The 26080-nt window shown below is 49.5% G+C and overlaps 1 protein-coding gene across 1 annotated transcript; it reads left to right on the top strand.

The window, feature by feature from the left end:
- Positions 1–351: 351 nt before the first annotated feature.
- On the top strand, positions 352–2559 carry LOC120914391 (adhesive plaque matrix protein-like). The gene has a single exon (XM_040325085.1). It carries the CDS (start codon positions 352–354, stop codon positions 2557–2559), a length of 2208 nt encoding a protein of 735 aa, XP_040181019.1.
- The last annotated feature ends 23521 nt before the right edge of the window (positions 2560–26080 follow it).

The raw sequence follows: 26080 nt of genomic DNA, 5'->3' as shown, positions 1-26080 counted from the left end.
ATATTTTTTCTGATACTTCTCATCAATAATTGGCGATCGAATGGCTTCAATAACGACGTTCTGGTTGTGTGAAGTAGACGGGTCATCGGGCGCCTCTCCCACGGGCGCGGTTACGGGGGGGGGGGGGGGGGGGGGTTGGGCCTGGAATGACCGGCATTCATCTCATTAAATATGGAGAACCTGAAGACACCCCCTGAACCTGCTTACTATTCCCCTTCATCCTGGCATTCTGTTTGAAAGGTCTCCGAGAATTTATGACCCCCCCCTCCCCCGCCCTGCGCCGAGAGAAGGACGGATCGCACTCCAGCCGCTCTGCTTATGTTTTCACATTCCTTGGCACCGGACACAGAGATGTGCTCACCGTCCCTCACCGTTCCTCACCGTTCTTCACGTCCTTCACCGTCCCTCACCGTTCTTCACCGTCCCTCACCGTCCCTCACCGTTCCTCATCGTTCTTCACCGTTCCTCACCGTCCCTTACCGTTCTTCACCGTCCCTCACCGTCCTTCACCGTCCCTCACCGTTCTTCACCGTCCCTCACCGTCCTTCACCGTTCTTCACCGTCCCTCACCGTTCTTCACCGTCCCTCACCGTCCCTCACCGTCCTTCACCGTCCCTCACCGTTCTTCACCGTCCCTCACCGTCCCTCACCGTCCCTCACCGTTCTTCACCGTCCCTCACCGTTCCTCACCGTCCCTCACCGTTCTTCACCGTCCCTCACCGTCCTTCACCGTCCCTCACCGTCCCTCACCGTCCTTCACCGTCCCTCACCGTCTCTCACCGTTCCTCACCGCCCTTCACCGTCCCTCACCGTCCCTCACCGTTCTTCACCGTCCCTCACCGTCCTTCACCGTCCCTCACCGTCTCTCACCGTTCCTCACCGCTCTTCACCGTCCCTCACCGCTCTTCACCGTCCCTCACCGCTCTTCACCGTCCTTCACCGTCCCTCACCGTTCCTCATCGTTCTTCACCGTCCTTCACCGTCCCTCACCGTTCTTCACCGTCCCTCACCGTCCTTCACCGTTCTTCACCGTCCCTCACCGTTCTTCACCGTCCCTCACCGTCCCTCACCGTCCTTCACCGTTCTTCACCGTCCCTCACCGTCCCTCACCGTTCTTCACCGTCCCTCACCGTTCCTCACCGTCCCTCACCGTCCCTCACCGTACTTCACCGTACTTCACCGTCCCTCACCGTCCCTCACCGTCCTTCACCGTCCTTCACCGTCCCTCACCGTCCTTCACCGTCCCTCACCGTCCCTCACCGTTCTTCACCGTCCCTCACCGTCCTTCACCGTCCCTCACCGTTCCTCACCGTTCTTCACCGTCCCTCACCGTTCTTCACCGTCCCTCACCGTTCCTCACCGTCCCTCACCGTCCCTCACCGTCCCTCACCGTCCTCCACCGTTCTTCACCGTCCTTCACCGTTCCTCACCGTCCTTCACCGTCCCTCACCGTCTCTCACCGTTCTTCACCGTCCCTCACCGTCCCTCACCGTCCCTCACCGTCCCTCACCGTTCTTCACCGTCCCTCACCGTCTCTCACCGTTCTTCACCGTCCCTCACCGTCCCTCACCGTTCTTCACCATCCCTCACCGTCCCTCACCGTTCTTCACCGTCCCTCACCGTTCTTCACCGTTCCTCACCGTCCCTCACCGTTCTTCACCGTCCCTCACCATTCCTCACCGTCCCTCACCGCCCCTCACCGTCCTTCACCGTTCCTCACCGTTCCTCACCGTCCCTCACCGTCCTTCACCGTCCCTCACCGTTCTTCACCGTCCCTCACCGTTCTTCACCGTCCCTCACCGTTCTTCACCGTCCCTCACCGTCCCTCACCGTTCTTCACCGTCCCTCACCGTTCTTCACCGTCCCTCACCGTTCTTCACCGTCCCTCATCGTCCTTCACCGTCCTTCACCGTCCTTCACCGTCCCTCACCGCCCTTCACCGTCCTTCACCGTCCCTCAACGTCCTCCACCGTCCCTCACCGTTCTTCACCGTCCCTCACCGTTCTTCACCGTTCTTCACCGTCCCTCACCGTCCCTCACCGTCCCTCACCGTCCCTCACCATCCCTCACCGTCCCTCACCGTCCCTCACCGTTCTTCACCGTCCCTCACCGTTCTTCACCGTCCCTCACCGTCCCTCAACGTCCTTCACCGTCCCTCACCGTTCTTCACCGTTCTTCACCGTCCCTCACCGTTCTTCACCGTCCCTCACCGTTCTTCACCGTCCCTCACCGTTCTTCACCGTCCATCACCGTTCTTCACCGTCCTTCACCGTTCTTCGCCATCCCTCACCGTCCTTCACCGTTCTTCGCCATCCCTCACCGTTCTTCGCCGTCCCTCAGCGTTCTTCGCCGTCCCTCAGCGTTCTTCACCGTCCCTCACCGTTCTTCACCGTCCCTCACCGTTCTTCACCATCCCTCACCGTTCTTCACCGTCCCTCACCGTTCTTCACCGTCCCTCACCGTTCTTCACCGTCCCTCACCGTTCTTCACCGTCCCTCACCGTTCTTCACCGTCCCTCACCGTCCTTCACCGTCCCTCACCGTCCCTCACCGTTCTTGACCGTCCCTCACCGTTCTTGACCGTCCCTCACCGTCCCTCACGTTCTTCACCGTCCCTCACCGTCCTTCACCGTCCCTCAACGTCCTTCACCGTCCTTCACCGTCCTTCACCGTCCCTCACCGTCCCTCACCGTTCTTCACCATCCCTCATCGTCCTTCACCGTCCCTCAACGTCCTTCACCGTCCTTCACCGTCCCTCACCGCCCTTCACCGTCCTTCACCGTCCCTCAACGTCCTTCACCGTCCCTCACCGTTCTTCACCGTCCCTCACCGTTCTTCACCGTCCCTCACCATCCCTCACCGTCCCTCACCATCCCTTACCGTCCCTCACCGTTCTTCACTGTCCCTCACTGTTCTTCACCGTCCCTCATCGTCCTTCACCGTTCTTCCCCGTCCCTCACCGTCCTTCACCGTCCCTCACCGTCCCTCACCGTCCCTCACCATTCTTCACCGTCCCTCACCATTCTTCACCGTTCTTCACCGTCCCTCACCGTCCCTCACCGTTCTTCACCGTCCCTCACTGTTCTTCACCGTCCCTCACTGTTCCTCACCGTTCTTCACCATCCTCACCAACGCAGAGAGAGAGGCTTCTCTCCATCCATAGATAACAGGAGCTCCATTCTATCCGCTCCGACCAAATAATAAATGTAAATAAACGTTCGATGACTTAAAGCTGAACTCCAGGTAAACATCTAAATCTGCAGCGATGGACGCTGAGAGTACGACACATGACCAATAAAAGAGATCGAAGTAAACATTGTTTATAAACATCGTTCAGACGGGAGATAGAGAGATACAAAGTAACATTGTTTATAAACATCGTTCAGACGGGAGATAGAGAGATACAAAGTAACATTGTTTATAAACATCGTTCAGACGGGAGATAGAGAGATACAAAGTAACATTGTTTATAAACATTGATCAGACGAGAGATAGAGAGATACAAAGTAACATTGTTTATAAACATTGATCAGACTGGAGATAGAGAGATACAAAGTAACATTGTTTATAAACATTGATCAGACGGGGAGATAGAGAGATACAAAGTAACATTGTTTATAAACATTGATCAGACGGGAGATAGAGAGATACAAAGTAACATTGTTTATAAACATTGATCAGACGGGAGATAGAGATACAAAGTAACATTGTTTATAAACATTGATCAGACGGGAGATAGAGAGATACAAAGTAACATTGTTTATAAACATTGATCAGACGAGAGATAGAGAGATACAAAGTAACATTGTTTATAAACATTGATCAGACTGGAGATAGAGAGATACAAAGTAACATTGTTTATAAACATTGATCAGACTGGAGATAGAGAGATACAAAGTAACATTGTTTATAAACATTGATCAGACGGGGAGATAGAGATACAAAGTAACATTGTTTATAAACATTGATCAGACGGGAGATAGAGAGATACAAAGTAACATTGTTTATAAACATTGATCAGATGGGAGATAGAGAGATACAAAGTAACATTGTTTATAAACATTGATCAGACGGGAGATAGAGAGATACAAAGTAACATTGTTTATAAACATTGATCAGACTGGAGATAGAGAGATACAAAGTAACATTGTTTATAAACATTGATCAGACGGGGAGATAGAGAGATACAAAGTAACATTGTTTATAAACATTGATCAGACGGGAGATAGAGAGATACAAAGTAACATTGTTTATAAACATCGATCAGACGAGAGATAGAGAGATACAAAGTAACATTGTTTATAAACATTGATCAGACGGGAGATAGAGATACAAAGTAACATTGTTTATAAACATTGATCAGACGGAAGATGGAGAGATACAAAGTAACATTGTTTATAAACATTGATCAGACTGGAGATAGAGAGATACAAAGTAACATTGTTTATAAACATTGATCAGACGGGGAGATAGAGAGATACAAAGTAACATTGTTTATAAACATTGATCAGACGGGAGATAGAGAGATACAAAGTAACATTGTTTATAAACATCGATCAGACGAGAGATAGAGAGATACAAAGTAACATTGTTTATAAACATTGATCAGACGGGAGATAGAGATACAAAGTAACATTGTTTATAAACATTGATCAGACGGGAGATAGAGAGATACAAAGTAACATTGTTTATAAACATTGATCAGACGGGAGATAGAGAGATACAAAGTAACATTGTTTATAAACATTGATCAGACGGGAGATAGAGAGATACAAAGTAACATTGTTTATAAACATTGATCAGACAGGAGATAGAGATACAAAGTAACATTGTTTATAAACATTGATCAGACTGGAGATAGAGAGATACAAAGTAACATTGTTTATAAACATTGATCAGACGGGAGATAGAGAGATACAAAGTAACATTGTTTATAAACATTGATCAGACGGGAGATAGAGAGATACAAAGTAACATTGTTTATAAACATTGATCAGACAGGAGATAGAGAGATACAAAGTAACATTGTTTATAAACATTGATCAGACGGGAGATAGAGAGATACAAAGTAATATTGTTTATAAACATTGATCAGACGGGAGATAGAGAGATACAAAGTAACATTGTTTATAAACATTGATCAGACAGGAGATAGAGAGATACAAAGTAACATTGTTTATAAACATTGATCAGACGGGAGATAGAGAGATACAAAGTAACATTGTTTATAAACATTGATCAGACGGGAGATAGAGAGATACAAAGTAACATTGTTTATAAACATTGATCAGACGGGAGATAGAGATATACAAAGTAACATTGTTTATAAACATTGATCAGACGGGAGACATAGAGATACAAAGTAACATTGTTTATAAACATTGATCAGACGGGAGGTAAAGTTTGCTTTTTTTTCCTTCATTGATAGAAGTTATTGTAAAAAAAATCTTATGCAGATGTCTCCGCCCTAAACCAGAAGTGTTGTTATGACATCACTTCCCACATCCTAACCTAGACCATAGAGGGGATCAGAGACACCTCTGTTTACCTCTCCGACCAGCTACGCGATCCACCGGATGTACACCACCCTGCCAGCCCCTCCCACCTACAACAATCTGCCTGCACTGCATAGAGAAGACCAGTGATGACATCACTGGGTCTAAAATAAGGTCATGAAAATGGAAAACATCCAGCAATACACCAAAGTCAAAGTAATGGAAACATAATTCATGCCAAAGGTGTTCTATCGGTTGGAGGTCAGGACTCTGTGCAGGCCAGTCAAGTTCCTCCGCCCAAAACTAGAAAATCTAAAATTCGAAAATGAAATTTCCGAATTCCGAATTTTTAGAATTTTCGAAATTTCTTTGTTTTCGTTTCATTCATCTTTTTACGGAAGATCGGGAAATTCAAAAAATTCTTTTTTTTCCCAGAATTCTGAATTTTTCAATTTCCAGAGTTTCCGAAAAAAGCTCCCCAAACTCCTCCCAAAAAGTCCCCAAACTCCTCCCACAAAGTTGGGAGAATGAAATTGTCCAAAATGTCTTGGTATGCTGACGCCATAAGAGTTCCCTTCACTGGAGCTAAGGGGCCAAGCCCAACCCCTGGAAAACAACCCCCCACACCATAATCCCCCCTCACCCCCACACCATAATCCCCCCTCCACCCCCACACCATAATCCCCCCTCCGCCCCACACCATAATCCCTCCTCCCCCCACACCATAATCCCCCCTCACCCCCACACCATAATCCCCCTCCCCACACCATAATCCTCCCTCACCCCCACACCATAATCCCCCCTCCCCCCACACCATAATCCCCCCTCCACCCCCACACCATAATCCCCCCTCCGCCCCTACACCATAATCCCCCTCCACCCCTACACCATAATCCCTCCCTCACCCCCACACCATAATCCCCCCTCCGCCCCTACACCATAATACCCCCTCACCCCCACACCATAATCCCCCCTCCCCACACCATAATCCTCCCTCACCCCCACACCATAATCCCCCTCCCCACACCATAATCCTCCCTCACCCCCACACCATAATCCCCCCTCCCCCCACACCATAATCCCCCCTCCACCCCCACACCATAATCCCCCCTCCGCCCCTACACCATAATCCCCCTCCACCCCTACACCATAATCCCTCCCTCACCCCCACACCATAATCCCTCCCTCACCCCCACACCATAATACCCCCTCCACCCCTACACCATAATACCCCCTCACCCCCACACCATAATCCCCCCTCCGCCCCTACACCATAATCCCCCTCCACCCCTACACCATAATCCCTCCCTCACCCCCACACCATAATCCCTCCCTCACCCCCAAACCATAATACCCCCTCCCCCCACACCATAATCCCTCCCTCACCCCCACACCATAATCCCCCCTCCACCCCCACACCATAATCCACCCCCACACCATAATCCCTCCCTCACCCCCACACCATAATCCCTCCCTCACCCCCAAACCATAATACCCCCTCCCCCCACACCATAATCCCTCCCTCACCCCCACACCATAATACCCCTTCCACCCCTACACCATAATACCCCCTCACCCCCACACCATAATCCCCCCTCCGCCCCTACACCATAATCCCCCTCCACCCCCACACCATAATCCCCCCTCCACCCCCACACCATAATCCACCCCCACACCATAATCCCTCCCTCACCCCCACACCATAATCCCTCCCTCACCCCCAAACCATAATACCCCCTCCCCCCACACCATAATCCCTCCCTCACCCCCACACCATAATCCCTCCCTCACCCCCACACCATAATCCCTCCTCCCCCCACACCATAATCCCTCCCTCACCCCCACACCATAATCCCTCCCTCAACCCCACACCATAATCCCCCCTCCACCCCCACACCATAATCCCCCCTCCACCCCCACACCATAATCCCCCCTCACCCCCACACCATAATCCCTCCCTCACCCCCACACCATAATCCCTCCCTCACCCCCACACCATAATCCCTCCCTCACCCCCACACCATAATCCCCCCTCACCCCCACACCATAATCCCCCTCCACCCCCACACCATAATCCCCCCTCCACCCCCACACAATAACCCCCCCTTACTCCTACACCATAATCCCCCCTCCCTCACCCCCACACCATAATCCTCCCTCCCTCACCCCCATACCATAATCCCCCCTCCTCCCACACCATAATCCCCCCTCCACCAAATGATTTGGACCAGTGCACAAAGCAAGGTCCATATAGACATGGATAATTTATGGCCCTTATAACCCAAAAATGGTCCAAAATGACCAAAATCGCACCCCCGGCCCTTTTAGACACAAATCAAGGTCCATAAAGACATGGATGAGTGAGTTTGGGGGGTGGAGGAACTTGACTGGCCTGCACAGAGTCCTGACCTCAACCCGATAGAACACCTTTGGGATGAATTAGAGTGCAGGACCTTCTCGTCCAACATCAGTGCCCGACCTCACAAATGCACTTCTGGAAGAATGGCCAAAGCTTCCCATAGACACACTCCTAAACCTTGTGGACGGCCTTCCCAGAAGAGTTGAAGGTGTTATAGCTGCAAAGGGTGGAGCCAACTCAATATTGAAACCCTACGGACTAAACTGGGATGGCCATTAAAGTTCATGTGTGTAAAGGCAGGCGTCCCAATACTTTTGGTAATATGGTGTGTATTATTAGATAGCTAGAATAGATAATAGACAGATACGAGTATCCATGTATATTACATCAGTTTTAGGCATCACAGTGACATCTAGTGGCTGCAAAGTGAAGCTACAACACATAGAGGGGAAGATCATTGAATTCAGACCACGTGGGGAAGGAGTTTTTAGAGCGAATATCCATTATTATACTTTCTGCTTAAAGTCTCAAAAACGGCCTTCTCCTCTGGGTGTCACGGGCCAATGGGACCCCTGGGCCCTCTGCTGGACTGATGCCCCCCCCCCCGCTCGGTAAAGGAATGTCAGATCTTTCCCCTATCATTGGCCCCGATTGGAGTAATTAACCCTTCTATACCCGGGATAACACGCTTCACTACATTATTGCTTCTTCGGTCATCACCTGTTCTGTCTTATAATGTTCTTACTACACATTAAACTTGTCCCACCCTGCAAGTATTATACATAGAGGAGATTCCTCTTCCCCTCCCCCATGACGACATCACGGAGCTGGTGGGTGTTGGAGACCTTGCGCTCCCCTCCCTCCACAGGGTTTAGATCTGGAGACGTGCTTGGCCAGTCCATCACCTTTACCCTCAGCTTCTTTAGCAAGGCAGTGGTGGTCTTGGAGGTGTGTTTGGGGTGGTTATCATGTTGGAATACTACCCTGCGGCCCAGTCTCTGAAGGAAGGGGATCATGCTCTGCTTCAGTAGGTCACAGTACATGTTGGCATTCATGGTCCCCTCAATGATCTGTAGCCCCCCAGTGCCGGCAGCACCAGACCATGACCCTCCCCCCACCATGCCTGACTGTAGGGAAGACACACTTGTCTTTGTCCTCCTCACCTGGCCCCTCCCCCCACACACACGCCTGACACCATCTGACACCAAATACCTTTATCTTGTCTCATCAGACCACAGGACACGGTTCCAGTAATCCATGTCCTTAGTCTGCTTGTCTTCAGCAAACTGTTTGCAGCTCTTTCTTGTGCATCATCTTTAGAAGAGGCTTCCTTCTGGAGACCAATTTGATGCAGTGTGCGGCGTATGGTCTGAGCACTGACAGGCTGACCCCTTCACCCTCTGCAGCAATGCTGGCAGCACTCATACGTCTATTTCCCAAAGACAACCTCTGGATATGATGCTGATCACGTGACCTCAACTTCTTTGGTGGACCATGGCGAAGCGGGGGAGGGGAACCTGTCCTGTTATACCGCTGGATGGTCCCGGCCCCCGGGCTGCAGATCAGGTTCAGGGTCTTGGCGATCTTCTTATATCCTCCGCCATCTTTATGTAGAGACACAATTCTTTATATCAGATCCTCAGAGAGTTCTTTGCCATGAGGGGCCATGTTGTCCTTCCAGTGACCAGTATGAGAGAGTGAGAGCGATAACACCAAATTTATCACACCTGAGACCTTGTAACACTAACGAGTCGCATGACACCGGGGAGGGGGGTGGAATGGCTAATTGGGCCCAATTTGGACATTTTCACTTAGGGGGTGTCCTCACTTTTGTTGCCAGCGGTTTAGACATTAATGGCTGTGTGTTGTGTTATTTGTTATACAAGCTGTACACTCACTACACAACCCCCCCCCCCCGTGTACACCCCCCCCTGTGTACACCCCTCCCCCTGTACACTCCTCCCCCCTGTACACTCCTCCCCCCCTGTGTACACCCCCCCTGTACACTACCCCGCCCTCTGTACACTCCTCCCCCCTCTGTACACTCCTCCCCCTCCCCCCTCTGTACACCCCCCCCGTGTACACTCCTCCCCCCATGTGTACACCTCTTCCCCCTGTACACTTCTCCCCCCTGTACACCCCTCCCCCCTGTACACCCCTCCCCCCCTCTGTACACTCCTCCCCCTCCCCCCTCTGTACACCCCCCCCCGTGTACACTCCTCCCCCCCTGTGTACACCTCTTCCCCCTGTACACTCCTCCCCCCTGTACACCCCTCCCCCCTGTACACTCCTCCCCCCTGTGTTCACCCCTCCCCCCTGTACACTCACTACACAACATTGTAGATACAAAGTGTCATTTCTTCAGTGTTGTCACATGAAAAGATACAAGAAATGTGACCGAGGGGTGTACTTACTTTTGGTGCAGATAAAGCTTGCAGTCTAAGCTGAAGGATTTGAGTGCCATCTGGTGGATGGATACGGAATTGTTTCGGTAGCTCACAAAGAGAGGAGAGGAGAGAGGACAGAGGAGAGGACAGAGGAGAGAGGACAGAGAAGAGGACAGAGGAGAGGACAGAGGAGAAAAGAAAAGAGAGAAGAGGACAGAGGAGAGGACAAGACAGAGGAGAGGACAAGACAGAGGAGAGGAGAGGACAGAGAAGAGGAGAGGACAAGACAGAGGAGAGGAGAGGACAGAGGAGAGGACAGAGGAGAGGAGAGGAGGAGAGGACAGAGGAGAGGAGAAGTGAAGAGGACAGAGGAGAGGAGAAGAGGACAGAGGAGAGGAAGAGAGGAGAGGAGAGAAGAGAGGAGAGGAGAGGAGAGAGGAGAGGAGAGGAGAGGAGAGGAGAGGAGAGGAGAAGAGGAGAGGACAGAGGAGAGGAGGAGAGGAGAGAGGAGAGGAGAGGAGGAGAGGAGAGGACAGGACAGAGGAGAGGAGAAGAGGACAGAGGAGAGGAGAAGAGGACAGAGGAGAGGAGGAGAGGAGAGGAGAGGAGAGAGGAGAGGAGAGGAGAAGAGGAGAGGACAGAGGAGAGGAGGAGAGGAGAGAGGAGAGGAGAGGAGAAGAGGAGAGGACAGAGGAGAGGAGGAGAGGAGAGGACAGGACAGAGGAGAGGAGAGGAGAGGAGGAGAGGACAGAGGAGAGGAGGAGAGAGGAGGAAGTGAGGAGAGAGGAGAAGAGGAGAGGACAGAGGAGAGGAGAGAGGAGAGGAGATTAGAGAGGAGAGGAGAGGACAGAGGAGAGGACAGAGGAGAGAGGAGAGGAGAGGACAGAGGAGAGGAGGAGAGGAGAGGACAGAGGAGAGGAGATTAGAGAGGAGAGGACAGAGGAGAGGACAGAGGAGAGGAGAGGAGAAGAGGACAGAGGAGAGGAGAGGACAGAGGAGAGGAGAAGAGGACAGAGGAGAGGACAGAGGAGAGGACAGGACAGAGGAGAGGAGAGGACAGAGGAGAGGAGGAGAGGAGAGGACAGAGGAGAGGACAGAGGAGAGGAGAGAGGAGAGGAGAGGACAGAGGAGAGGACAGAGGAGAGAGGAGAGGAGAGGACAGAGGAGAGAGGAGAGGAGAGGACAGAGGAGAGGACAGAGGAGAGAAGAGAGGAGAGGAGATTAGAGAGGAGAGGACAGGACAGAGGAGAGGAGAGGAGAGGAGAGGACAGAGGAGAGGACAGAGGAGAGAGGAGAGGAGAGGACAGAGGAGAGGAGGAGAGGAGAGGACAGAGGAGAGGAGATTAGAGAGGAGAGGACAGAGGAGAGGACAGAGGAGAGGAGAGGAGAAGAGGACAGAGGAGAGGAGAGGACAGAGGAGAGGAGAAGAGGACAGAGGAGAGGACAGAGGAGAGGACAGGACAGAGGAGAGGAGAGGACAGAGGAGAGGAGGAGAGGAGAGGACAGAGGAGAGGAGAGGAGATTAGAGAGGAGAGGACAGAGGAGAAGAGGACAGAGGAGAGGAGAGGACAGAGGAGAGGAGAAGAGGACAGAGGAGAGGACAGAGGAGAGGACAGGACAGAGGAGAGGAGAGGACAGAGGAGAGGAGGAGAGAGGAGAGGACTTTTCAAGTGTTGTCACATGAAAAGATACAAGAAATGTGACCTAGGGGTGTACTTACTTTTGGTGCAGATAAAGCTTGCAGTCTAAGCTGCAGGATTTGAGTGCCATCTGGTGGATGGATACGGAATAGCTCACAAGGAGAGGAGAGAGGACAGAGGAGAGGACAGAGGAGAGGAGAGGACAGAGGAGAGGAGAGGACAGAGGAGAGGAGAGGACAGAGGAGAGGACAGAGGAGAGAGGAGAGGAGAAAGAGAGGAGAGGACAGAGGACAGAGGAGAGGAGAAAGAGAGGAGAGGACAGAGGAGAGAGGAGAGGAGAGGACAGAGGAGAGGAGAGGAGAAAGAGAGGAGAGGACAGAGGAGAGGAAAGGAGAGGACAGAGGAGAGGACAGAGGAGAGAGAGGAGAGGAGAGGACATAGGAGAGGAGAGGAGAAAGAGAGGAGAGGAGAAAGAGAGTAGAGGACAGAGGAAAGGAAAGGAGAGGAGAGGACAGAGGAGAGAGGAGAGGAGAGGAGAGGAGAGGAGAAGACAGAGGAGAGGAGAGGACAGAGGAGAGGACAGAGGAGAGGACAGAGGAGAGGAGAGGAGAGGAGAGGAGGAGAGGACAGAGGAGAAAGAGAGGAGAGAGGAGAGGACAGAGGACAGGGGAGAGGAGAGAGGAGAGGAGAGAGGAGAAAGAGAGGAGAGGAGGAGAGGACAGGGGAGAGGAGGAGAGGACAGGGGAGAGGAGAGTGGAGAGAGGAGAGGAGAGGAGAGGACAGAGGAGAAAGAGAGGAGAGGAGGAGAGGAGAGGAGAGGAGAGAGGAGAGGACAGAGGAGAGGACAGAGGAGAGAGGAGAGGAGGAGAGGAGAGGAGAGGACAGAGGACAGAGGAGAGGAGAGGACAGAGGACAGAGGACAGAGGAGAAAGAGAGGAGAGGAGAGGACAGAGGACAGAGGAGAAAGAGAGGACAGGACAGAGGAGAGGACAGAGGAGAGAGGAGAGGAGGAGAGGAGAGGAGAGGACAGAGGACAGAGGAGAGGAGAGGACAGAGGAGAAAGAGAGTAGAGGAGAGGAGAGGACAGAGGAGAGGACAGAGGACAGAGGAGAGGACAGAGGACAGAGGAGAGGACAGAGGAGAGGACAGAGGAGAGGACAGAGGAGAGAGGAGAGGAGGAGAGGAGAGGAGAGGACAGAGGACAGAGGAGAGGAGAGGACAGAGGAGAAAGAGAGTAGAGGAGAGGAGAGGACAGAGGAGAGGACAGAGGACAGAGGAGAAAGAGAGGAGAGGAGAGGACAGGACAGAGGAGAGGACAGAGGAGGAGGAGAGGAGGAGAGAGGACAGAGGAGGAGGAGAGGAGAGGAGAGGAGGAGAGGACAGAGGAGAAAGAGAGGAGAGGAGAGGAAAGGAAAGGAGAGGACAGAGGAGAGAGGAGAAGAGGAGAGGAGAGGAAAGGACAGAGGAGAAAGAGAGGAGATAGGAGAGGAAAGGAGAGGACAGAGGACAGAGGACAGAGGACAGAAGACAGAGGAGAGGACAGAGGACAGAGGAGAGCTCCACACATCCTACACCATCCATTCTCCTCAGTCTACTACTACTACTTCACCCAATCTACTACTACTACACCCAATCCACTACTACTATACCCAATCAACTACTACTACTACCACCCCCACACTAATACTACTACACCCAATCTACTACTACTACCCCCACACTAATACTACTACCACCCCCACACTACTACTAAACCCAATCTACTACTACTACTTCCCCCACACTACTACACTCAATTTACTAATACTACACCCACACTACTACTACTACACCCAATGTACTACTACTACCCCCAGAACACTGTAAGGTCCACACATCCAACACCTACTCCTTGTACTCTCCTTTCCCTTCCTTTGCTTTCCTTTCATTTCCTTTCCCTCTCTCCTTCCTCTGCCCCTCGGGCTGCACTGATTGGCTCTGATTTGTGGCTCTCAATAGCGCCCTCTGTGGCCACCAATCTCCTCCTCCTCACAGGTGTGGCTCGTGTTGTGCAGCACATTGTGAGAAGAGAACAGTTGCTCGTGTCACCCCCCCCCCCCCCGGGGTTGTGGGATCTGAATACAAACTAAGGTGTACGTTTAATAAACCGTGATAAGCGGAGATCATGATGATCACGGCTGATCACTGCTTATCACAAAGCATTGCCGGTTTAATAAACTGTGATAAGGAGCAGAGAACACATTCTTCACTTCACATCACAGCACATGGATGTTTTGTTACAAACTGCCAGTTTAATAAACCGTGATCTGAAGATTTCACAGCTCTTCACCTGAAATATCTCCCTTCCAGATTCACAGCTCAGAGGTGGAGAATCTGGGAGAGAAGCTGGTGTGATAAGAGGAAGAAGGCTTATTTCTTCCTAATTTCAACACCAGTGGGTTAAAAATGAATATTAACAACAATATACGTGTGTGTATGTGTGTGTGTGTGTATATATATATATATATATATATACACATACATACATACAGGGCCAGATGCTCGTAGCGCAGCGCATTTATTACGTCCAGCGTAGTGTATCTCTGATACACTACGCCACCGTAACTTACAGCGCATTTTCCTTATCCTCAAAGAATTTGCGCAGTAAGTTACGGCGGCGTAGTGTAACTTTGGCGGCGTAAGGGCGCGCAATTCAAATGTATGTGATGGGGGCGTGTTTTATGTTAATACGTCGTCACCCGACGTAAACAACGTTTTTTTTTAACGGCGCATGCACCGTCCGTGGGGGGTATCCCAGTGCGCATGCTCGAAAATAAACCGGAACAAGCCAATGTTTACGACGACGACGCCATTCTACACAAATCCCTATTCGCGAACGACTTACGCAAACGATGTAAAAAATTCAAAATTCGATGCGGGAACGACGGCCATACTTAACATAGGATACGCCTCATATAGCAGAAGCCTTACGGAAACGATGTAAAAAAATGCGTCGGCCGGGGGTACGTTTGTGGATCGCCGTATCTAGATAATTTGCATATTCGACGCGGAATTCGACGGAAACGCCACCTGGCGGGCCGGCAGAAAAATGCACCTACGATCCGACGGCGTACTAAGACGAACGCCTGTCGGATCAAGCCCAGATGCAGTCGTATCTTTGTTTTGTAGATACAAAACAAAGATACGACGCGGGAACTTTGAAATTACGCCGCGTATCAAGAGATACACCGGCGTAATTTTTCTGTGGATCTGGCACACAATGGGCCAGATTCACAAAAGAGATACAACGGCGTATCTCTGTTTCTATCTATGCGGCTGATTCATAGAACCAGTTTACGCATAGATATCCCTAAGATCCGACAGGTGTAAGGGACTTACACTGTCGGATCTTAGGATGCAATACTGCGGCCGCCGCTGGGGGCATTTCTCGTCGTAATCCAGCGTCAGGTATGCAAATTAGCAGTTACGGAGATCCACAAAGCTTTTTCCCTTCGTTAAGTCGCCGTAAGTGTTAGTTTGCCGTCGCAAAGATAGGGTACCTTTTACAAAGTGTAAAGTAAGTACACCATGTAAAAGTGTACCCTTCTTTCCCGCGTCGCTGTCAAATTTTTTTTTACATTTTTTTTTCCCGGCGCAACTCTTTTTTTCCTGGCGCAACTTTTTTTTACCCGTCGCGATTCACAAAACTCGGCGCAATGTAACTTCGCGCAAAGCACGTCGGGAAAATAGCGCCGGGAGCATGCGCAGTACGTCCGGTGCGGGAGCGTGCCTAATTTAAATGGGACTCGCCACATTTGAGATGGCCCGCCTTGCGCCGGACTGATTTAGGATAAACCGCCGCAAATTTCCAGGTAAGTGCTTTGTGGATCGGGCACTAACTTGCGTAATTTGCAGTGGTGTAACTTAAATCAAAAAAGTTACGTTGCGCCCGCTAGTTGTGAATCTGGCCCACAGTATCTATATAACACGTGTGTGTAATATATATATATATATATACACAGACACATATATATATCTATTTGTAATCATTTAATAATAAATTATTGGACTTTATTTCATGAATTTCTAATATTCAGCAAATTGATAAATGACCACCAGATGGCGATCCAACACCTCCAATGTTTTCCACCCATCCCTTTGTTACCATTTAGAATGTTTGAAGCTCTCAGTATGACATCACCCCCCTCTCATGACATCACACCCTCCTCTCATGATGACATCACCCCCTCCTCTCATGACATCACCCCCTCCTCTCATGATGACATCACCCCCTCCTCTCATGACATCACCCCCTCCTCTCATGATGACATCACCCCCTCCTCTCATGACATCACCCCCTCCTCTCATGATGACATCACCCCCTCCTCTCATGAGCTCCGGTGACAACACTTCCTGTGCTCCGGTGACATCACTTCCTGTGCTCCGGTGACAACACTTCCTTTGCTCCGGTGACAACACTTCCTGTGCTCAGGTGACAACACTTCCTGTGCTCCGGTGACAACACTTCCTGTGCTCCGGTGACAACACTTCCTGTGCTCCGGTGACAACACTTCCTGTGCTCCGGTGACAACACTTCCTGTGCTCCGGTGACAACACTTCCTGTGCTCCGGTGACACTTCCTGTGCTCCGGTGACAACACTTCCTGTGCTCAGGTGACAACACTTCCTGTGCTCCGGTGACAACACTTCCTGTGCTCCGGTGACAACACTTCCTGTGCTCAGGTGACATCACTTCCTGTTCTCCGGTGACATCACTTCCTGTGCTCCGGTGACATCACTTCCTGTGCTCCGGTGACAACACTTCCTGTGCTCAGGTGACAACACTTCCTGTGCTCCGGTGACAACACTTCCTGTGCTCCGGTGACATCACTTCCTGTGCTCCGGTGACAACACTTCCTGTGCTCCGGTGACAACACTTCCTGTGCTCAGGTGACAACACTTCCTGTGCTCCGGTGACAACACTTCCTGTGCTCCGGTGACAACACTTCCTGTGCTCCGGTGACAACACTTCCTGTGCTCAGGTGACAACACTTCCTGTGCTCCGGTGACAACACTTCCTGTGCTCCGGGGACATCACTTCCTGTGCTCCGATGACAACACTTCCTGTGCTCTGGTGACAACACTTCCTGTGCTCCGGTGTAGTGAGGGGAGGTGTACCTGATAGGAGCGCAGGGCGGAGAGAGCACAGGAAGGGGAGGAGCTCACTGGATTTCTGGCAGGATCAACAGGAATTTTGTCGTGTTTATCAAATAGAAGAAAATTCTTCCAAATCCTCCTCCCCCTCACCTTCCCAGAACTCCAGCTGTGAGATCCCAATACAAGCTGGAAATCACTGTACTAGACACGACTACTACACCACTACTACACCGCTACTACACCGCTACTACACCGCTACTACACCGCTACTACACCACTACTACACGACTACTACACCGCTACTACACGACTACTACACCGCTACTACACCACTACTACACCGCTACTACACCACTACTACACGACTACTACACCACTACTACACCGCTACTACACCGCTACTACACGACTACTACACCACTACTACACCACTACTACACCGCTACTACACCACTACTACACCACTACTACACCACTACTACACCACTACTACACCGCTACTACACCACTACTACACGACTACTACACCACTACTACACCACTACTACACCGCTAATACACCACTACTACACGACTACTACACCGCTACTACAGGACTACTACACCGCTACTACACCACTACTACAGGACTACTACACCGCTACTACACCACTACTACAGGACTACTACACCGCTACTACACCACTACTACACGACTACTACACCGCTACTACACCGCTACTACACCACTACTACACGACTACTACACCACTACTACACCACTACTACACCGCTAATACACCACTACTACACGACTACTACACCGCTACTACACGACTACTACACCGCTACTACACCACTACTACACCACTACTACAGGACTACTACACCGCTACTACACCACTACTATAGGACTACTACACCGCTACTACACCACTACTACAGGACTACTACACCGCTACTACACCACTACTACACGACTACTACACCGCTACTACACCACTACTACACCACTACTACACCACTACTACACCGCTACTACACCACTACTACACCGCTACTACACCGCTACTACACCACGACTACTACACCACTACTACACGACTACTACACCGCTACTACACCACTACTACATGACTACTACACCGCTACTACACCACTACTACACAACTACTACACCGCTACTACACCACTACTACACGACTACTACACCACTACTACACCACTACTACACGACTACTACACCACTACTACAGGACTACTACACCGCTACTACACCACTACTACACGACTACTACACCGCTACTACACCACTACTACACCGCTACTACACCACTACTACACGACTACTACACCGCTACTACACCGCTACTACACCACTACTACACGACTACTACACCGCTACTACACCACTACTACAGGACTACTACACCGCTACTACACCACTACTACAGGACTACTACACCGCTACTACACCACTACTATAGGACTACTACACCGCTACTACACCACTACTACAGGACTACTACACCGCTACTACACCACTACTACAGGACTACTACACCGCTACTACACGACTACTACACCGCTACTACACCACTACTACACAACTACTACACCGCTACTACACCACTACTACATGACTACTACACCGCTACTACACCACTACTACACGACTACTACACCACTACTACACCACTACTACACCGCTACTATACCACTACTACACGACTACTACACCGCTACTACACCACTACTACATGACTACTACACCGCTACTACACCACTACTACACGACTACTACACCACTACTACACCACTACTACACCACTACTACACCGCTACTACACCACTACTACACGACTACTACACCGCTACTACACCACTACTACATGACTACTACACCGCTACTACACCACTACTACACGACTACTACACCACTACTACACCACTACTACACCGCTACTACACCACTACTACACGACTACTACACCACTACTACACGACTACTACACCACTACTACAGGACTACTACACCGCTACTACACCACTACTACAGGACTACTACACCGCTACTACACCACTACTACACGACTACTACACGACTACTACACCACTACTACATGACTACTACACCGCTACTACACCACTACTACACGACTACTACACCACTACTACACCACTACTACACGACTACTACACCACTACTACAGGACTACTACACCGCTACTACACCACTACTACACGACTACTACACCACTACTACAGGACTACTACACCGCTACTACACCACTACTACACGACTACTACATCACTACTACACGACTACTACACCACTACTACAGGACTACTACACCGCTACTACACCACTACTACACGACTACTACACCACTACTACACGACTACTACACCGCTACTACACCACTACTACATGACTACTACACCGCTACTACACCACTACTACACGACTACTACACCACTACTACACCACTACTACACCGCTACTACACCACTACTACACCGCTACTACACCACTACTACACGACTACTACACCACTACTACACCACTACTACATGACTACTACACCACTACTACACGACTACTACACCACTACTACAGGACTACTACACCGCTACTACACCACTACTACACGACTACTACACCGCTACTACACCACTACTACACGACTACTACATTGCTACTACACCACTACTACACGACTACTACACCACTACTACACCACTACTACACGACTACTACATCACTACTACAGGACTACTACACCGCTACTACACCACTACTACACGACTACTACACCGCTACTACACCACTACTAGACGACTACTACACCGCTACTACACGACTACTACACTGCTTAGTACCCCACTATACACCGCTACTACACCGCTACTACACTGCTTAGTACCCCACTATACACCGCTACTACACGACTACTACACCGCTACTACACTGCTTAGTACCCCACCGCTACTACACCACTATTCCACCGCTACTACACCACTACTACACCCGCTACTACACCACTACTACACGACTACTACACCGCTACTACACTGCTTACTACCCCACAGCTACTACACCACTACTACACTGCTTACTACCCCACCGCTACTACACCACTACTACACCACTACTACACTGTACAGTACCCCAATATTACACTTCTACTACACCGCTACTACACAACTACTACACCGCTACTACACTGCTTAGTACCCCACTACTACACCACTTACTAACTCACTACTACACAGCTTACTAACCCACTACTACACCACTACTACACTGCTACTACACAACTACTACACCACTACTACACTGCTACTACTTTGCTACTACACCACTACTGCTCCGCTACTACACTGCTTGCTAACCCACTACTACACCGCTACTACCCAACTACTACACTGCTTAGTACCCCACTATTGCACTACTACTACTACACTGCTACATCGCTACTACACCGCTTAGTACCCCACTATTACACTGCTACTACACCGCTACTACACCACTGCTAGTTCACCCCTACTACATTGCTTAGTACCCCACTACTACACCACTTACTAATCCACTACTACACCGCTACTACCCAACTACTACACTGCTTAGTACCCCACTATTGCACTACTACTACTACACTGCTACTACACCGCTTAGTACCCCACTATTGCACTACTACACTGCTACTACACCGCTTACTAACCCACTTCTACATGTCTAGGAGTGGTGTAGTGAGGTCACACGCAGTTCCGTACAGTTCTGTGTTTTATCTGCACTAGAAATGAATGCGCAGCGTTTCCATGGATTCCAGAGGCTCCTCCTCCTCACACCGCGCCGTCCCTTTCCTGTGCAGAGAAAATGAGCGGAGCTGCGTCTGGTGTGACCGGGCCCTTATGCCGAGTACACACCATCACTTTATGTGATGGAAAAAAACGACATTTTCTGTGAAGTAAAAAATGACGTTTTTAAAACTTCAATTTTCAAAGACGAAGTTGCCTACACACCATCGTTTTTCTCACAATGATCTTGCAAAGTGAGGTTACGTTCACCACGTTTTACCATTGAAGCTCGCTTCATAAGTAGCTTCTGGGCATGCGTGGATGAAAAAACGTCTTAGAAAACGACGTTTTTTGCTACACACGGTCAATTTCTGTGAAGTAAAAAGTGCACTTTTGAAAAACGACACATAAAATTGAAGCATGCTTCAATTTTTTTCTGTCGTTTTTTACAAGACATAAAACGACGTTTTCCCCCACACACGGTCAATTAAAGTGACGTTTTTAAAAACGTCATTTTTTTTCATCACATAAAGTGATGGTGTGTACGCGGCATTAGAGTTTAGTATTGTTGTAGTAGCAGTGTAGTAGTGGTGAAGTAGTGCTGTAGCATTCCTGTAGTAGTTGTGTAGAATTGCTGTAGTAATGGTGAAGTAGTGGTGTAATAAGAGTGTAGAAGTGCTGTAGTAGCGGTGTACAAAGAGGTTAGTATTGATGCAGTAGCAGTGTAGTAGTAGTGTAGTAAGAGTGTAGTATAGTTGTAGTAGTGGTGTAGTAGCTGTGTCTACTAAAGTGATTTCCATCTTCTGAATCTAGAGGGATTCCACAGGTCTGGAACAATGTAGTAGAACGGAAGGTTCTCGTAGTAGAATGGAAGGTTCTAGTACTAGAACGGAAGGTTCTAGTAGTAGAACGGAAGGTTCTTGGAGTAGAACGGAAGGTTCTCGTAGTAGGATGGAAGGTTCTCGTAGTAGAATGGAAGGTTCCCGTAGTAGGATAGAAGGTCCTCGTAGTAGGACGGAAGGTTCTCGTAGTAGAACGGAAGGTTCTCGTAGTAGGACGGAAGGTTCTCGTAGAATGGAAGGTCTCGTAGTAGAACGGAAGGTTCTCATAGTAGGACGGAAGGTTCTCGTAGTAGAACGGAAGGTTCTAGTACTAGAACGGAAGGTTCTCGTAGTAGAACGGAAGGTTCTCGTAGTAGAACGGAAGGTTCTCGTAGTAGAACGGAAGGTTCTTGTAGTAGGACGGAAGGTTCTCGTAGTAGAACGGAAGGTTCTCGTAGTAGGACGGAAGGTTCTCGTAGTAGAACGGAAGGTTCTCGTAGTAGAATGGAAGGTTCTAGTAGTAGAACGGAAGGTTCTTGTAGTAGAACGGAAGGTTCTCGTAGTAGGATGGAAGGTTCTCGTAGTAGAACGGAAGGTTCTCGTAGTAGAACGGAAGGTTCTCGTAGTAGAACGGAAGGTTCTCGTAGAATGGAAGGTCTCGTAGTAGAAAGGAAGGTTCTCGTAGTAGAACGGAAGGTTCTCGTAGTAGAACGGAAGGTTCTCGTAGAATGGAAGGTCTCGTAGTAGAATGGAAGGTCTCGTAGTAGAATGGAAGGTTCTCGTAGTAGAACGGAAGGTTCTCGTAGTAGAACGGAAGGTTCTCGTAGAATGGAAGGTCTCGTAGTAGAAAGGAAGGTTCTCGTAGTAGAACGGAAGGTTCTCGTAGTAGGATGGAAGGTTCTCGTAGTAGAACGGAAGGTTCTCGTAGTAGAACGGAAGGTCTCGTAGTAGAAAGGAAGGTTCTCGTAGTAGAACGGAAGGTTCTCGTAGTAGAACGGAAGGTTCTCGTAGAATGGAAGGTCTCGTAGTAGAAAGGAAGGTTCTCGTAGTAGAACGGAAGGTTCTCGTAGTAGGATGGAAGGTTCTCGTAGTAGAACGGAAGGTTCTCGTAGTAGGATGGAAGGTTCTCGTATTAGAACGGAAGGTTCTCGTAGTAGAATGGAAGGTTCTCGTAGTAGAATGGAAGGTTCTCGTAGTAGAATGGAAGGTTCTCGTGAACGGAAGGTTCTCGTAGTAGGATGGAAGGTTCTCGTAGTAGAACGGAAGGTTCTCGTAGTAGAACGGAAGGTTCTCGTAGTAGAACGGAAGGTTCTCGTAGTAGAATGGAAGGTTCTAGTAGTAGAACGGAAGGTTCTAGTAGTAGAATGGAGGGTTCTTGTAGTAGAATGGAAGGTTCTCGTAGTAGGATGGAAGGTCCTCGTAGTAGAACGGAAGGTTCCCGTAGTAGAATGGACGGTCCTCGTATTAGAACGGAAGGTTCCCGTAGTAGGACGGAAGGTTCTCGTAGTAGAACGGAAGGCTCTCGTAGTAGAACGGAAGGTTCTCGTAGTAGAATGGAAGGTTCTAGTAGTAGAACGGAAGGTTCTTGTAGTACGACGGAAGGTTCTCGTAGTAGAACGGAAGGTTCTCGTAGTAGAACGGAAGGTTCTCGTAGTAGAACGGAAGGTTCTCGTAATAGGATGGGAGGTTCTCGTAGTAGAACGGAAGGTTCTCGTAGTAGAATGGAAGGTTCTCGTAGTAGAATGGAAGGCTCTCGGAGTAGGATGGAAGGTTCTCGTAGTAGGATGGAAGGTTCTCGTAGTAGAACGGAAGGTTCTCGTAGTAGAACGGAAGGTTCTCGTAGTAGGATGGAAGGTTCTCGTAGTAGGATGGAAGGTTCTCGTAGTAGGATGGAAGGTTCTCGTAGTAGAACGGAAGGTTCTCGTAGTAGAATGGAAGGTTCTCGTAGTACGACGGAAGGTTCTCGTAGTAGAACGGAAGGTTCTCGTAGTATAATGGAAGGTTCTCGTAGTAGAACGGAAGGTTCTCGTAGTAGAATGGAAGGTTCTCGTAGTAGGATGGAAGGTTCTTGTAGTAGAACGGAAGGTTCTCGTAGTAAAAGGAAGGTTCTCGTAGTAGAACGGAAGGTTCTCGTAGTAGAATGGAAGGTTCTCGTAGTAGAATGGAAGGTTCTCGTAGTACGACGGAAGGTTCTCGTAGTAGAACGGAAGGTTCTCGTAGTAGAACGGAAGGTTCTCGTAGTAGAACGGAAGGTTCTCGTAGTAGGATGGGAGGTTCTCGTAGTAGAACAGAAGGTTCTCGTAGTAGGATGGAAGGTTCTCGTATTAGAACGGAAGGTTCTCGTAGTAGGACGGAAGGTTCTCGTAGTAGGATGGAAGGTTCTCGTAGTAGAACAGAAGGTTCTCGTAGTAGAACGGAAGGTTCTCGTAGTAGAATGGAAGGTTCTCGTAGTAGGATGGAAGGTTCTCGTAGTAGGACGGAAGGTTCTCGTAGTAGAGCGGAAGGTTCTCGTAGTAGGATGGAAGGTTCTCGTAGTAGAATGGAAGGGTCTCGTAGTAGGATGGAAGGTTCTCGTAGTAGAACGGAAGGTACTCGTAGTAGAGCGGAAGGTTCTCGTAGTAGGATGGAAGGTTCTCGTAGTGGGATGGAAGGTTCTTGTAGTAGAACGGAAGGTTCTCGTAGTAAAATGGAAGGTTCTCGTAGTAGGATGGAAGGTTCTCGTAGTAGAACGGAAGGTTCTCGTAATAGAATGGAAGGTTCTCATAGTAGGATGGAAGGTTCTCGTAATAGAATGGAAGGTTCTCATAGTAGGATGGAAGGTTCTCGTAGTAGGATGGAAGGTTCATGTAGTAGAATGGAAGGTTCTCGTAGTAGGATGGAAGGTTCTCGTAGTAGAATGGAAGGTTCTCGTAGTAGAATAGAAGGTTCTCGTAGTAGGATGGAAGGTTCTCGTAGTAGAACGGAAGGTTCTTGTAGTAGGACGGAAGGTTCTCGTAGTAGGATGGAAGGTTCTCGTAGTAGGATGGAAGGTTCTCGTAGTAGAATGGAAGGTTCTCGTAGTAGAATGGAAGGTTCTTGTAGTAGAACGGAAGGTTCTCGTAGTAGGACGGAAGGTTCTCGTAGTAGAATGGAAGGTTCTCGTAGTAGGATGGAAGGTTCTCGTAGTAGGACGGAAGGTTCTCGGAGTAGAACGGAAGGTTCTCGTAGTAGAACGGAAGGTTCTCGTAGTAGAACGGAAGGTTCTCGTAGTAGGATGGTAGGTTCTCTTAGTAGGATGGAAGGTTCTCGTAGTAGGATGGAAGGTTCTCGTAGTAGGATGGAAGGTTCTCGTAGTAGGATGGAAGGTTCTCGTAGTAGAATGGAAGGTTCTCGTAGTAGGACGGAAGGTTCTCGTAGTAGGATGGAAGGTTCTCGTAGTAGAACGGAAGGTTCTCGTAGTAGAATGGAAGGTTCTCGTAGTAGAACGGAAGGTTCTCGTAATAGAATGGAAGGTTCTCATAGTAGGATGGAAGGTTCTCGTAGTAGGATGGAAGGTTCTCGTAATAGAATGGAAGGTTCTCGTAGTAGAATGGAAGGTTCTCGTAATAGAATGGAAGGTTCTCGTAGTAGAACGGAAGGTTCTCGCAATAGAATGGAAGGTTCTCATAGTAGGATGGAAGGTTCTCGTAGTAGGACGGAAGGTTCTCGTAGTAGAACGGAAGGTTCTCGTAGTAGGATGGAAGGTTCTCGTAGTGGAATAGAAGGTTCTCGTAGTAGAACGGAAGGTTCTCGTAGTAGGATGGAAGGTTCTCGTAGTAGAACGGAAGGCTCTTGTAGTAGGACGGAAGGTTCTCGTAGTAGGATGGAAGGTTCTCGTAGTAGAATGGAAGGTCCTCGTAGTAGGATGGAAGGTTCTCGTAGTAGGATGGAAGGTTCTCGTAGTAGGACGGAAGGTTCTCGTAGTAGGATGGAAAGTTCTCGTAGTAGGATGGAAGGTTCTCGTAATAGAATGGAAGGTTCTCGTAGTAGAACGGAAGGTTCTCGTAGTAGGATGGAAGGTTCTCGTAGTAGAATGGAAGGTTCTCGTAGTAGAACGGAAGGTTCTCATAATAGAATGGAAGGTTCTCATAGTAGGATGGAAGGTTCTCGTAGTAGGATGGAAGGTTCTCGTAATAGAATGGAAGGTTCTCGTAGTAGAATGGAAGGTTCTCGTAGTAGAACAGAAGGTTCTCGTAGTAGAACGGAAGGTTCTCGTAGTAGAATGGAAGGTTCTCGTAGTAGGATGGAAGGTTCTCGTAGTAGGACGGAAGGTTCTCGTAGTAGAGCGGAAGGTTCTCGTAGTAGGATGGAAGGTTCTCGTAGTAGAATGGAAGGGTCTCGTAGTAGGATGGAAGGTTCTCGTAGTAGAACGGAAGGTACTCGTAGTAGAGCGGAAGGTTCTCGTAGTAGGATGGAAGGTTCTCGTAGTGGGATGGAAGGTTCTTG

This window comes from Rana temporaria, chromosome 9 (genome assembly GCF_905171775.1).
Source record: "Rana temporaria chromosome 9, aRanTem1.1, whole genome shotgun sequence".
Lineage (NCBI taxonomy): Eukaryota > Metazoa > Chordata > Amphibia > Anura > Ranidae > Rana > Rana temporaria.
The sequence above is the reverse complement of the archived record's forward strand: the minus strand, read 5'-3'. Positions and strand labels throughout refer to the sequence as shown.